At 41.9% G+C, this 14550-nt stretch overlaps 1 protein-coding gene and 1 pseudogene across 1 annotated transcript; both read left to right on the forward strand.

The window, feature by feature from the left end:
• Window positions 1–14550, forward strand: part of LOC137232657 (uncharacterized) — a 976682-nt pseudogene that overhangs the window by 727221 nt on the left and 234911 nt on the right.
• HDGFL1 (HDGF like 1) lies at window positions 9271–9939 on the forward strand. Its single transcript, XM_067755787.1, has one exon. The coding sequence runs from the start codon at window positions 9271–9273 to the stop codon at window positions 9937–9939; it is 669 nt and encodes a 222-aa protein (XP_067611888.1).

Raw genomic sequence — 14550 nt, forward strand, 5'->3', positions numbered from 1 at the left:
CTGTTTCTTAAAGTAGGATTGTATTGCTATAAACTTCCCTCTTAGAACTGCTTTTGCTGCATCCCATAGATTTTGGGTCATTGTGTCTCCATTGTCATTTGTTTGTAGGTATTTTTTGATTTCCTCTTTGACTTCCTCAGTGATCACTTCGTTATTAAGAAGTGTATTGTTTTGCCTCCATGTGTTTGTATTTTTTACAGATCTTTTCCTGTAATTGATATCTAGTCTCATAGCATTGTGGTCGGAAAAAATACTTGATACAATTTAAATTTTCTTAAATTTACCAAGGCTTGATTTGTGACCCAAGATATGATCTAACCTGGAGAATGTTCCATGAGCACTAGAGAAAAATGTGTATTCTGTTGTTTTTGGATGGAATGTCCTATAAATATCAATTAAGTCCATCTTGTTCAATGTATCATTTAAAGCTTGTGTTTCCTTATTTATTTTCATTTGGATGATCTGTACATTGGTGAAAGTGGGGTGTTAAAGACCCCTACTGTGAATGTGTTACTGTCGATTTCCCCTTTTATGGCTGTTAGTATTTGCCTTATGTATTGAGGAGCTCCTATGTTGGGTGCATAAATATTTACAATTGTTGTATCTTCTTCTTGGATCGATCCCTTGATCATTATGTAGTGTCCTTCTTTGTCTGTTGTAATAGTCTTTATTTTAAAGTCTATTTTGTCTGATATGAGAATTGCTACTCCAGCTTTCTTTTGGTTTCCATTTGCATGAAATATCTTTTTCCATCCCCTTACTTTTCAGTCTGTATGTGTCTCTAGGTCTGAAGTGGGTCTCTTGTAGACAGAAAATATATGGGTCTTGTTTTTGTATCCATTCAGCCAATCTGTGTCTTTTGGTGGGAGCATTTAGTTCATTTACATTTAAGGTAATCATCTATATGTATGTTCCGATTCCCATTTTCTTAATTGTTTTGGGTTCGTTATTGTAGGTATTTTCCTTCTCTTGTGTTTCTTGCCTAGAGAAGTTCCTTTAGCAGTTTTAGTAGAGCTGGTTTGGTGGTGCTGAACTCTCTCAGCTTTTGCTTGTCTGTAAAGGTTTTAATTTCTCCATCAAATCTGAATGAGATCCTTGCTGGGTAGAGCAATCTTGGTTGCAGGTTTTTCTCCTTCATCACTTTAAATATGTCCTGCCTCTCCCTTCTGGCTTACAGAGTTTCTGCTGAAAGATCAGCTGTTAACCTTATGGGGATTTCCTTGTGTGTTATTTGTTGTTTCTCCCTTGCTGCTTTTAATATGTTTTCTTTGTATTTAATTTTTGACAGTTTGATTAATATGTGTCTTGGCATATTTCTCCTTGGATTTATCCTGTATGGGACTCTCTGTGCTTCCTGAACTTGATTAACTATTTCCTTTCCCATATTAGGGAAGTTTTCAACTATACTCTCTTCAAATATTTTCTCAGTCCCTTTCTTTCTCTCTTCTTCTTCTGGAACCCCTATAATTCGAATGTTGGTGCGTTTAATGTTGTCCCAGAGGTCTCTGAGACTGTCCTCAGTTCTTTTCATTCCTTTTTCTTTATTCTGCTCTGCAGTAGTTATTTCCACTATTTTATCTTCCAGGTCACTTATCCATTCTTCTGCCTCAGTTATTCTGCTATTGATCCCTTCTAGAGTATTTTTAATTTCATTTATTGTGTTGTTCATCGTTGTTTGTTTCACCTTTAGTTCTTCTAGGTCCTTGTTAAATGTTTCTTGCATTTTGTCTATTCTATTTCCAAGATTTTGGATCATCTTTACTATCATTATTCTGAATTCTCTTTCAGGTAGACTGCCTATTTCCTCTTCATTTGTTAGGTCTGGTGGGTTTTTATCTTACTCCTTCATCTGCTGTGTGTTTTTCTGTCTTCTCATTTTGCTTATCTTACTGTGTTGGGGGTCTCCTTTTTGCAGGCTGCAGGTTCGTAGTTCCCATTGTTTCTAGTGTCTGTCCCCAGTGGCTAAGGTTGGTTCAGTGGGTTGTGTAGGCTTCCTGGTGGAGGGGACTAGTGCCTGTGTTCTGGTGGATGAGGCTGGATCTTGTCTTTCTGGTGGGCGGGTCCATGTCTGGTGGTGTGTTTTGGGGTGTCTGTAGACTTATTATGATTTTGGGCAGCCTCTCTGCTAATGGGTGGGGTTGTGTTCCTGTCTTGCTAGTTGTTTGGCATAGGATGTCCAGCACTGTAGCTTGCTGGCCATTGAGTGAAGCTGGGTGCTGGTGTTGTGATGGAGATCTCTGGGAGATTTTTGCTATTTGATATTATGTGGAGCTGGGAGGTCTCTTGTGGACCAGTGTCCTGAAGTTGGCTCTCCCACGTCAGAGGCACAGCACTGACTCCTGGATGCACCACCAAGAGCCTTTCATCCACTCGACTCAGAATAAAAGGGAGAAAAAGTAGAAAGAAAGAATTAGTAGAAGAAAGAAAGAAAGGAAAGAAAGAAAGGAAGAAAGGAAGGAGGGAAGGAAGGAAAGAAAGAAAGAAGATAAAGTAAAATAAAATAAAGTAAGATAAAATATAATAAATTTATTAAAATAAGAATATAATTATTATGAGGAAAAAAAAAACAAAAGAAAAAAAACGGACGGATAGAGACCTAGGACAAATGGTGGAAGCAAAGCTATACAGACAAAATCTCAGACAGAAGCATGCACATACACCCTCACAAAAAAAGGAAAAGGGGGGAAAAATCATAAATCTTGCTCTCAAAGTCCACCTCCTCACTTTGGGATGATTCGTTTTCTGTTCATGTATTCCACAGATGCAGGGTACATCAAGTTGATTGTGGAGCTTTAATCCGCTGCTTCTGAGGCTGCTGGGAGAGATTTCCCTTTCACTTCTTTGTTCTCACAGCTCCCAGAGGCTCAGCTTTGGATTTGGCCCCGCCTCTGCGTGTAGGTCACCTGAGGGCGTCTGTTCTTCGCTGAGACAGGATGGGGTTAAAGGAGCCGCTGATTCAGGGGCTCTGGCTCACTCAGGCCTGGGCGGGGGGTGGGGTGGGGGGGAGGGGCACGGAGTGCAAGGCGGGCCTGCGCGGCAGAGGCCAGCGTGACGTTGCAGCAGCCTGAGGCGCGCCGTGCGTTCTCCCGAGGAAGTTGTCCCCCCGGGACCCTGGCAGTGGCGGGCTGCACAGGCTCCCCGGAAGGGTGGTGTGGATAGTGACCTGTGCTCGCACAGAGGCTTCTTGGTGGCGGCAGCAGCAGCCTTAGCGTCTCATACCCGTCTCTGGGGTCCGCGCTTTTAGCCGCGGCTCGCGCCCGTCTCTGGAGCTCCTTTAAGCAGCGCTCTGAATCCCCTCTCCTCTCGCACCAGGTACGTGGGGGTTTTTTTGCCTTTTGGGAGGTCTGAGGTCTGCCAGCATTCAGTAGGTGTTCTGTAAGAGTTGTTCCACGCGTAGATATATTTCTGGTGTATCTGTGGGGAGGAAGGTGATCTCCGCGTCTTACTCGTCCGCCATCTTCCCGGAAGCCCTGTTATATCTGATTCTGAAGAGCAAAGATGACAAAACTGTATCCTGTTTTATTTAAGTATTTCATTTTTACAAGTATCCAAAATACTGTATTTTGTCTAAGAAGAAATTTATTTTCACCATGAAGAACGAGCGACCAAAGAGAAAAGTGATGATAATATTTGTGCAAAGAGTCATCATTTATGTTATACAGGACATTTTACTGAGGCATTTAAAAGTGTTTTTATCAACTCCGTTTTTAAAGTAAACTCTGAAAAAGAGAGAGGCGTTGCTTGTTGAAGTTTGAGCGCAAATGTTGGTTTAGGAAAGTTATGTCGAATTTCTACTGTTCTGCTTTTCTTTTACTTGACCTCTACTTCGTGCTTTATGAGTTTTTGAATATATGAAAAACCACTAAACTAACTCCTGAGAGTACTTATTTATTTATTCCAACCAATAACATACATGTTCCCTAGTACAGAAAAACCTAATCTGTTTGGAAGGCCAAATATTTCTTTTGCAGTGTTTAAAAAGAGAAAGTCATCCACCTCCAATAATCCTCTGGTTAAAGGATAGCTACCAACTCAATACAGATATTGCTAAACTAAAATTAAACGAAAAATTAGTCATTTTGTAATAGTGAGATAGGAAAAACTTGATAAGTCAAAATGATTATCTACCTCCACATACCATTATCATTATTCAAAATTAGACATCTTGGCTTAAAAAAATTTCCTCCTTTTCATTATCATGCACACTGTTGATGATTTCCTTAAATGGAAATCGTATAAATTATTTATTCCCAAAGATTAATATTTTGGTAATTATATCGAAAGCTAGGAAACTGTTGGAAGGAAGAGTAAGACAATTGAGGTGAAGACTGAAGTTATATCATCAAAAACTTCAGCATGATTTTCTGAACACTTTGGTCGTTTTAACCATTTATATGATAGCTTATTATAATGGCAAGAAGTATAAAACTGAAATTGCAATGCCAAGTTCCATATTTGCTTATAGAGATGACGCTGTTGATCTTGGATCTTTAAAAATGTATTTTTAGTGCATGAAGAACACACCCCCTCCAAAAAATAAGAAAAAAAATATGATTATAATAAAATTAAAGGAACATTGGCAAGGTGTCAAGCTAAATTTGGAACCGGAAACAATCTGAGTGAGGAAAAAACAATAGTTAGAAGAAAAGATATGTATCACATACTGCAAAAAAAAAAAAAGCCAAACAAAACCAAAACAAAAACTGCACTTTAATAAAATAAATAAGATAGAGCTAGTACTGGCTATTTTAATAGTAATGGCTAATAGTAATTGAACACTTAACAGGTACCAGGCAACATACTTGACACATTGTTCTGTTTATTTTAAGCAGCCTTTCTCTCAAATGGGTACTACGTTGGGATCCACATTTTAGATTTAAGGCACTGGGTTTCACATAGGCTAGTAAATTACCTATGTTATGTATTTTGTCCTGCCTTTCACTCAACTTCATATTGTAAGAATTTCCAAGTTATTAAATTATACTTTAAAAACTCTAAACACACAGAAGATGGCCATTTAATTATATAATTGTTATGTAAATAGACCATGTTACATGTGCCCAATCCCCAACTATTGAATACTCACCAGCATTGATAACTTGTTTAAACGTTGCTAATTATGTAGATTTTAAAAACCCTCATATATTTTCAAGTGGCAGAGTTTGACTAAGTATCATGCAAGATTCAAATTACAAAAATATTATTATTATTTAGCACATTTTATTTAAATTTTTTTCCAAAGAGTAGTTTTCAGAAGTTTTAAGTGCTCCCAAACCAGTATAGTGAAATATTATTCTTAAGCAGCCACGTTTATTCATTTTAGAGTGACAGTTTTCTTTCCATGGCTGCTAAAACAGCAATTTTGCAAACAATTCTGAAATCTCTCCATTTGCCCCCTCCTACACCCTACCCCGTAACATTTATGATTAGCCAAGGGGGCCCAAATCACCAGCACACATACAGCACTGGGAAAATCTGCACTCTCATCTCTCCCCCCACCCCCAATCCCATCATCAAGTTAGATACAGATTTGACACACTAGTCAAATTGATAATGATACAGCTCCTTGGAAACTTCCTTTAAATTATCCTTTAGCTGCCGGACATCCCCACTGATACCAAGTTTATCCCCACCCCCAGCAGATCCCTTGGATTTTAGAAATCCCTGAGGCTTTAAAGGTTAGGCTACGTGTACGCTGATAAAATGTAGAGGTGACAAAATATAGAGGTAGCTCACCTCCTGTGACTTTTAAAGAAAGGAGGGTGGGGGGATTTTCTACCCGTGGTGGGATAGGGGCTTTACTTTCTGTGTAATTATGTCTGCTAGAACATTTTAGAAAGAAAAGCCTTGACCCCAAATACCAACCATGTATAAACACTTCTGTTGTATAAACAGAGGCGGCTAATATTTTTTAATGAAACAAAAGCACATAGAAAACAATTACATTTATTTTAAATCATAGTTTATACCAAAGTAATTGAATTTAGAACTAATTAAACAAGAAAACATCCATTGGATATGTAGTCTTTCTGCTGTACAATTACATTGTTTTATTGCCCATGTTTCATAATTGTTGCCAAGCAGCTTTTAAATCCTATCATTAGTTTTCCAGAAAAGGAAACTGTGATGTGTTATCTGTTCTGGAATCTAAGGTGTTTTGATAGGTTTACTGCTGCTGCTGAAATTAGGTCCTTTTTACAAACAGACGGTCTTGATACTTTGGATTTTATTCGAAATATCTGAGCTCAAGGAGATCTAGTTTCTGAAAATTAATAATAATAGTTACTCCTGAGAACTTTGTTTATATACTAGCCAAATCTAAACCTAACCAAGTTACCATGAACACTACTTACCTACTCTTGTCACTTTGAGCAAAAGAGAGACAATAACTTTAGGAACAAGTTGGTTTCAAGGGTAAAAGAAGCAAAGATCCTACTATTTAATTGCATCATGGAGCATGCAAGTGTCAGAGGACGGGAATATCTGTCAAAGTGGTATCCAACTCTAAATGCATTAAACTTTTTGCTCAACCTTCCTCTTATTCTCCCCTTTTAGTGGTTTTTTTAAAAATATTTATTTATTTTATTTTATTTTGGCTGTGCTGGGTCTTAGTTGTGGCATGCGGGCTTCTTAGTTGCGGCATGGGGGCTTCTTAGCTGTGGCGTGTGGGATCTAGTTCCCTGACCAGGGATCAAACCCGGGCCCCCTGCATTGGGAGTGTGGAGCCTTACCCACTGCACCACCAGGGAAGTCTCTCTCCCCTTTTTGGAATTAGCTACCATTAGGTGATAAATCTAGTCAAAGAATGCTGTTTTAAAAATAATATTTCCAAAGAACAAGAACTTTTATGTTGTTTCATACAGAAGTTGTGCTGGATATGTAATTCCATATGTAATATGGAATTCCATGTGTAGTAAAGAATTTGGCTGGCGGATAACTTGTCTTCATTCTTCAATGTCCTTATTCATGACTTTACTCCTTTTGACATATTTTTCCTTCATTCAGCCTAATAATAATAATAGCCTGATCCCATCCATAATGAAATTCTACGTCATACTTGTTAGTACATCATAGAACTTTATACCCATTGTCTGGACTTTCATGCCCATAATCTCATTAATATATATAACAATCCTGAGGGAAATTATAAATATTACTTTAAACATCTTAAGATCATGTAACAGAGGCTCAGAAATATTATCTATTCCCAGCTTTACAAGGCTGGTAAACAAGTGAAGGATACTAGAATTCCTTCTAGTACATCTGCCGCTACTCCTCCCAAAAGCCTTGCCCTAGTAACCACACTCCCATTGGTTTTTCCTAGAATTACTTCAATATTTATGTAAGAACACATGATTTAGCACTTGAAGACTAGCTTGCATTTCTCTGTAATGAAGTCCCTGATGCTTTCGCTCTTAAATTATATTTTAAAGTCCTCAAAAAGCAGCATCTTTTGTGCCAGCCCTTAACACCACACACAGAGTATTAGTGGGTAATGGGTGGAGGTACAAAAATGACACTCCTTTGCCTAATAGAATATCTATTACCCTTTGCAGATCTGGATCGTTCTTTACTAGATCCTCTTGCCTCTACTTCCTGACTTTTTGTTTCCGCCTCAGATCCCTACCTGTTCACCTGCAGTGATTCAACTACCCAACAATCTTTGATCTTTGGCTTATACCCATGTGATCCTTTTGCCGAAGATCACTCTCAACTACAGCAGCTGTAGTCGAGGCCTTCCGACCACAACGGCACAACTAAGTACCCTTTCTGGGCATGTGTCGATGTTACTTAATTGGTAAAGTTGTAGCTATTCGTGGGGCAGATAAGCGTTCTAAGAAAATGGCTTGACAGAAGAGCTAAAAGAAGTTGTTTAGAATTATCAAAGTCTATCGTACTTGTTTTGCCTTGTTGGGAGAAGAGAACTTCTTTTGCCCAGAACAGGTCTCCACCACCCAGAGGTAAAATGGCTGATGCAACCCAGCAAAGCAGAAACAAATTTGAGTTATACTGAAATGGGTTAGTGGTTCTAATTCTCCACTGGTCACTGCTGGTTACACTAGGAAAAAACATCTATGCAATTAAATACACAAATTGATATTGAAAGGTCTTTGTCATAATAGCCAAGAGTACTAGTACGACAAATCTGGCTAGGTTTCAGAGTGCAAGCTCACAGCTAGCTAGCAGGACTCAAAAAAGATGCAGACAAATGTGTAACGACTGCAGTTACAGGGAAACTCCCATAATTATCACTTAAGGAGAACAAGTCTATTCTTAAAATAGTCTCTCAGCTGAAATGATTCTTTTTTAGTCTGTAGCCCTCAGGAAGTTCTAGATAGTAACAAGATATTTGATATGAGCAGAGCTCTACCTAATTCTTAAGCCCAATTTTCCCCTCTCGATGAGGATACTGAGAGCATTTGATAGCATTTCCGTGTTATAACCACCAAGAGATAAGAGTCTTCTCTCTTAAAATATGCAAGAATCAATGAAAGGGTAAGGGCCGTGCCCAGCATCCCATGTAAAGGAGGAAATTTTGACATGGCTGGTTTGCCATGGTCATGAGGCTGCTCTATACATTTTGTGACCCCCCCCCCCCACAAAGTTTAGGACACCAGTTTCCAAGAGATGTGCACTCTAGACATCCTGCCAGCGTTGCTGACTCTATTCCTTTGCCTCCACTCTTTTCTTGAATCCCCTTGCAGGCACCAGTGTTAGCTCTCAAGGAAATCAGAAAACGGGTGTAACCACTGACTCAGGCAACTCCTGAGGCAAGAGTGGAGTTTTCTGTAATGAGCAGATCGGGGTCCCCACGGATACTGCAAATCTGCGCTAGCCTGTTACTAGTTTCATCGAAATGTGTGCTAATCGTGTCACTGCGTTTTCTTGCCACCCTGCCTCATCTCTCCCTTGCTAGGCCACTCTGGCTGACACAGTAAACGATGCCACCTTCACAGCCGGGTGCCCTAGCGATTGATCCGCAGAGGATCCCCGTCAGCACAACCGCCACCCGGGATACCCAAGCTATTGGCTCTGTCGTTCTAGAAACCCCGGCGTCGACGGCGGGGCCCAGCGGGCTTTGGGTCTCCGAGATAATGCACTTCGCACTAGAACCTTCTCAGGGCTCCTAGGTGTGGCGCCCGGCGGTGCGCGCGAGAGCTCCCTGGGGTGGGGGAGGGGGACTTGCGCAGCCCGAGCCCAGTAGCCGCTGCCCCGGCGCGCCGTCGTGGGTCGCCCTTTCCAGCTGCTGCCGAGGCCAGGTCCGCAGCCATGTCGCGGTTCTGCCGGCGCAAGTACAAGAGCGGGGACTTGGTGTTCGCCAAGTTAAAGGGCTACGCCCACTGGCCGGCCAGGATCGAGCAAACGGCCGAGGCCAACCGCTACCGAGTGTTTTTCTTCGGGACCCACGATACGGCCTTCCTGGGACCCAAGCATCTCTTCCCGTACGAGGAGTCCAAGGAGAAGTTCGGCAAACCCAGCAAGAGGAGGGGCTTCAGCGAGGGGCTGTGGGAGATCGAGAACAACCCCGCCGTCCAGGCTCCTGGTTACCAGTTCGCCCAGGGGAAGAGCTGCGCCGAGGGGCCTGAGCCCGAGCCGGAGGCCACCGAGGGCTGTGGGGACCCGGAGAGCCACACCAACGGCGGCGGCGGCGCCGAGCCGGGGGAGCCGGACGTCGACCCGCCGGCCGAGGAGGAGAACGAAAAGGGGCCACTGAAGAGGAGCGCCAGGGACCTGCCGAAGGACATCCCCAAGCGTCCCAAGGAGGCTGATTCGGAAGAAGGGGAGGAGATGGTGGAGGCGGCCACCGCGGCGGGGGATGCGAAGCCGCTCCTCGTGGAGCCAGAGAACGGGCCGCCGCCGGGGGAGCAGGGGCGGGAGGAAGAGGCTGCTGAGAGAGAGGCCGAGGCCCCGGGCGTCGGAGGCCGTGAGAGCCAGTAGTCACCAAAGTTTACAGAAGAGCCCCCGCCCCGTTCCTGCTGCGGCCTGGGTGTTACTGGGGGAACTGGCCACGGCCTGCAAACTGGCACCCCGCTCTCCACCCACTCTCCCTTTCCACCCCCGGCCCTTGGGGACTGAGCTGGATGCGGCAGGCCACCAGGCCCTCACTTCTGTGCCCTCACACCACTGGGATCTGAGTCGGGGCCTCTGCTCCCTGGGATGAGATGAGACCACTGTGCCCCCTCCCTGCCTGCAACTGTTTGCCAGCGCTTCCGTTGGGGCCTGGACCAGCCGTTTCCCCCTCATGACATCCCTCCGCCCCTCCCCTCGGGCATTATGGAGCTCCACTTTGGAATCAGGGGTGGGAGTGTCGGAAGGGGTGAAGGAGGAGCAGGGGGTACTTCCAGGGGCCTGCCAGGGACACCCCTCAAACTGTGGTGGGGCGGGGGTGGCGTCTCCTTGAACTCCTGTCCACTCCTCCCAGGCCTATTGTATCGGAGGCCTAGATGCTGAGAAAGTGGGACAGCTTATGCGGGAGGGGCCTCCCTTTTGCCGACCCAGGGAATTATGGGAGTTGTAGTTTTCCATCACATAATTTGGGCACTTCCAAGTTGTTTGTGCAATCATAAATTTAGCTTTGACTAGCTTCTTGGATTGGAAGGTTGAGGAGCATCTGTCCCCATTTAGATCTTTAGAGCCACACGGGATGTTCTGAGAAGACCCCTGGCCACCCCTCTTCCTCTTCCCACAGCTCAAGGCCACCCTACAGTCATATACATCACCCAGGCATAAAAGAAATGGGCATGCCTCCATCCTGTTCCTAGCTCTGCCGTTGCTACCCCATTTCTGAGATGAACTAGGAGGTTCCCTTTCTACTTGGGGTTTGATGACTTGTTTTGTAGTTAAGGTTCGGTCAGTGTTCCTTTGCAGTGTCACTTCCCATTCATATCCCCCAACCTGGTCCCCTCAGTACTGTCACCAGATCTGATATGTAACTGGCTCAGAAGACAGAGGGAAACACGGGGCCCCTCCCCACCTCCTCCTAGTGGTCTCTCTATGCCTTCCTTCATCTTTGGTCTCTTTCACTCCTGCCCTTCTCCCTTGGGCTCTGATAAAAAATTGTTGACTGTAGCTTTGGAAGTTTAGATCTGAATTCTTTCAGTTCTAAGGAAATAAAACACGTTGATTACTTTAAACAAATCTCGGGTCTATTCCTTTGGTTTCTGAAGAATTGGCCCTTAAATGTAACGATCCTCTTGTTTTCTATACATCCTATGTTAAAAGCAATTATTTGTAATGTACAGGTGTCTTTTAGAATCACCCTCGATAAACCTTTGTTATCTTAAGGTCTGTACCCTTCACTCTGTCTGTGATAATCACTGCCACTGATTAGAATGAACAGAAATAAGTCAACTTAAGATGTTTGAATGGTGACACCTGGGACAGTAACTGAGTTTCTAATACTGTACATGCTTTGCCAAACAGCAGATTTGGTCCTTTTGTTGTTGCTGCTTTCCCAGATCTTCTCACTACTCTTCTCCAACACCTTTTACAGGAGAAAAAAGGCAGTTGCTTTTTATTTCCAGTTCTTAAAATAAGGTAGTAGCTGCAGAATATTTTGTATCTTTTCAATGCTTTGTGCAAATATCTGGGGATATTTAGATCTACTTAATGATAATCACATGCTGGGTTCCAGTTTCTGTATTTGTCAACAGTGCATGCATGCAGAGACTTACTAAATACTGGAGTCCTTCTCACAGAACATGCCAGGCCATCGCTAACTAGCAGGGTTAGCAACGGAAGACAATCCTATTTTTCTATCCCTGTATAAAATGGTATTATTTTATTCCAACACAGACACATCAGATGAATCCTTGCTTTTCAACTACTGCTGTTACAATAATATTAATACTAAGAGTTACTATTCAATGAACGTTTACCATGTGCTGAGAAGAATGGCCTCATTCAATCATTGTAATCTGGCAAGGTAGATATTAGTATTCAAATTTCCCATTGGAAGCAGCTCTGGTTCAGAGAGGTTAAGTGATTTTTTTTACACTTCACAGAACAGTCAAGATTCAAAGACAGACTTTGCTGGTCCAAGCCTAAGCTTTTTCCCCTGAATTGCACATTTAGAAAGCACTAACCATGAAATCAGAAGTTAAAAAAAAAATTTTATTTTAGTATCAATAACAAGTAATCATGGGAGTAGTTTATATTGAGTCTCTAAAAGTGAGTCAGGCTATATACTATATTCTACACATAATGTCTTTATTAATACAACTACTCAATTAGGTACCTACTATTATCTCTGTTTCAAAGCTGAGGGAGCTGCAGTTCAGAGTTGTTAAGTATTTTCCCAAGGTCAGACAACTAGTAAGTGAACCAAAATTCAAAGGCAGGTCTTTCTCATTCTAATCAGAGGTGTTTTGTTTTATTACATTTTATCGTTTGCTATTGTATAAAACTTCCTATTGAATAAAATGGGAGTACTTGCCCTCTACTATTTTGAAGTGAACGTTTAGAAATTTGTGTGGCAAAGACTATATTAGCAAACATTGCTTGTGGCGTGTAAGAAAAATCATTTGGGGCATCTGACAGTTGTCATTAACTGACTTCGGGAAGTGATGAGGACAATAGCACATTCAGTATTTTTCAAGGAGTTTGTGACTGTAAGAAGTTTGAATGTGGGCCGTATGTTTGCCACAGACACAGGCATGTGATTTTGATGAGGTTTTCATGGAGGCACATCTTCCGAAATGATTCAATAACCCGAAAGGTAGAAAATGAAATCACTACCATTTGAGTCTTTCTCTTTGTATTATTTCTTTCTTCCTTTTTTTTGTTTCAAATGTTGAAATAGGAAAATTTAGTGTTTATCAGGGAGCAGCACACACTTGCCTTCTTGGTGACTATAATATTGTAGTTAAATGGTGATCTAAATACTAGTACATCTAAAGAATGATTCACAGAGTTAGTAAACACAAATAAAACCCAGTAAAGAAAGGGAAACATGGAAAATCTGTATTCTCAGCCCTCTCCTCCTGGGAAGTAGACCCTATATGTATGCTTTGGTGGCCAAGAAATGTTTTGTACAGAGTGGAAAAGATGCTGTTTCCTTAAATTTTCTTTAATTTTAAAATTCTCCTTGATTCCAGTGCTGTTTTTTGTTTTCTTCTGAACAATATGTGTCTCAGTGACAAAATGACTGATGAAGAATTAGTTACTTTACCGAACAAAGAGCGCCGCCTGGCCTTTTGCTAATGCTGTGTTGGGGGTATTCAGATATGTTCATGAATGTTCTGAAGATCATGTTTAAGCGTTCCACGTAAATGTGTGTTCATCATGTTGTCAGTGATCTGCAGACACATTTAGCGTTCTGGTTTCTGTAAGGCTTTCCAAGTATTTGATATTTCACACAAACATCACAGATAATGTCACTCTGGCAAGGGATTAAGATGCCACTGAGGGTTGTAAATTTTGTTTCCTTTTTTCAGCTCTCACCCCTCTGCAAATTCTCATCCACGGTGCAGGTGCAGATTCTTCCTTGTGGTTTGTATGTCCATTTTATGTTTCCTGAAAATGTGGTAGATATTCAGGGCACATAGAGCATCTTCACTTCATTGTCAACACTCTTGTCAAAGAAAAGCTTCTGCTACACATGCTAAGCACACGTGCTGCTCCTTGTGTTTAGACGGAGCTGCCTCTCTCTTTGAACCTGGCCAACTAAAGGTAAGAGCCACCCCTGTGTGTTCCTGGAGCACTTTATACTCACACTGATCGTATTCTACCTTCTTGTTTATTTTCTACCCTTTCACTAGACTAGAGGAGAAAGAAAATATGTTTCATTAATATTTTATCTCCATTCCCAAAACATGTTAATAAGTGCATAATAGAGATTTTTGAAGTGCTTCAAAGCCTGTTATCAAATACTCCTTATAATCATGGTGATGGAGTAAAAGTCATAGGTGAGGTTGAACACATTCTCACTCTGAAAACAAGGAGGCAGTGTATACTGGCCCATAGACTAATGACACATGCAGGTTGGGTTGATTTTGTATCCATATAAGTAGCTTCCTAAATTAATTAGGTGACTTGAAGAGCATTGACAATTCTCAGAGACCCAGAGAAATCTTTGCTCTCTGATGCCAAAGCGACACTATTTATTTTATCTAGGTTTTCTCAATATTTGAGTCACTTGTTAAACCACATAAATCAGGGCATCGTTTGCATAATACCTCAGCCCCCAGGTAGGCAAGAGAAGATTCTGGTTGCAGCCTTCTTCAGACACGAGCCATATATTAACCATTCAGCCCAAAATTTACAACAATAAAATGTGAGTATGCCAAGGAGAACTTGGATCTTCCCTTCCTTCAGCCTCTTATGGTGTAGACACCTCACCCAGTGTCGACATCTCTAAGAATTTAATGTATTTAAAAGAACGGGATCTATTCACCACTCTCACAAGCCAACTCTCTGGCTTATATATAAACACTTATCTTTCCCACTGTTGGTGGAAATATTGATCATATTAGACTTTGAGATCTTTAAAATAGAGACCTCCCAAGTGGTTTTCTAGAGTAACTCTGACATCAGACGATTTTCTCTTTG

This window comes from Pseudorca crassidens, chromosome 10 (assembly GCF_039906515.1).
Source record: "Pseudorca crassidens isolate mPseCra1 chromosome 10, mPseCra1.hap1, whole genome shotgun sequence".
NCBI classification, from domain to species: Eukaryota; Metazoa; Chordata; class Mammalia; order Artiodactyla; family Delphinidae; genus Pseudorca; species Pseudorca crassidens.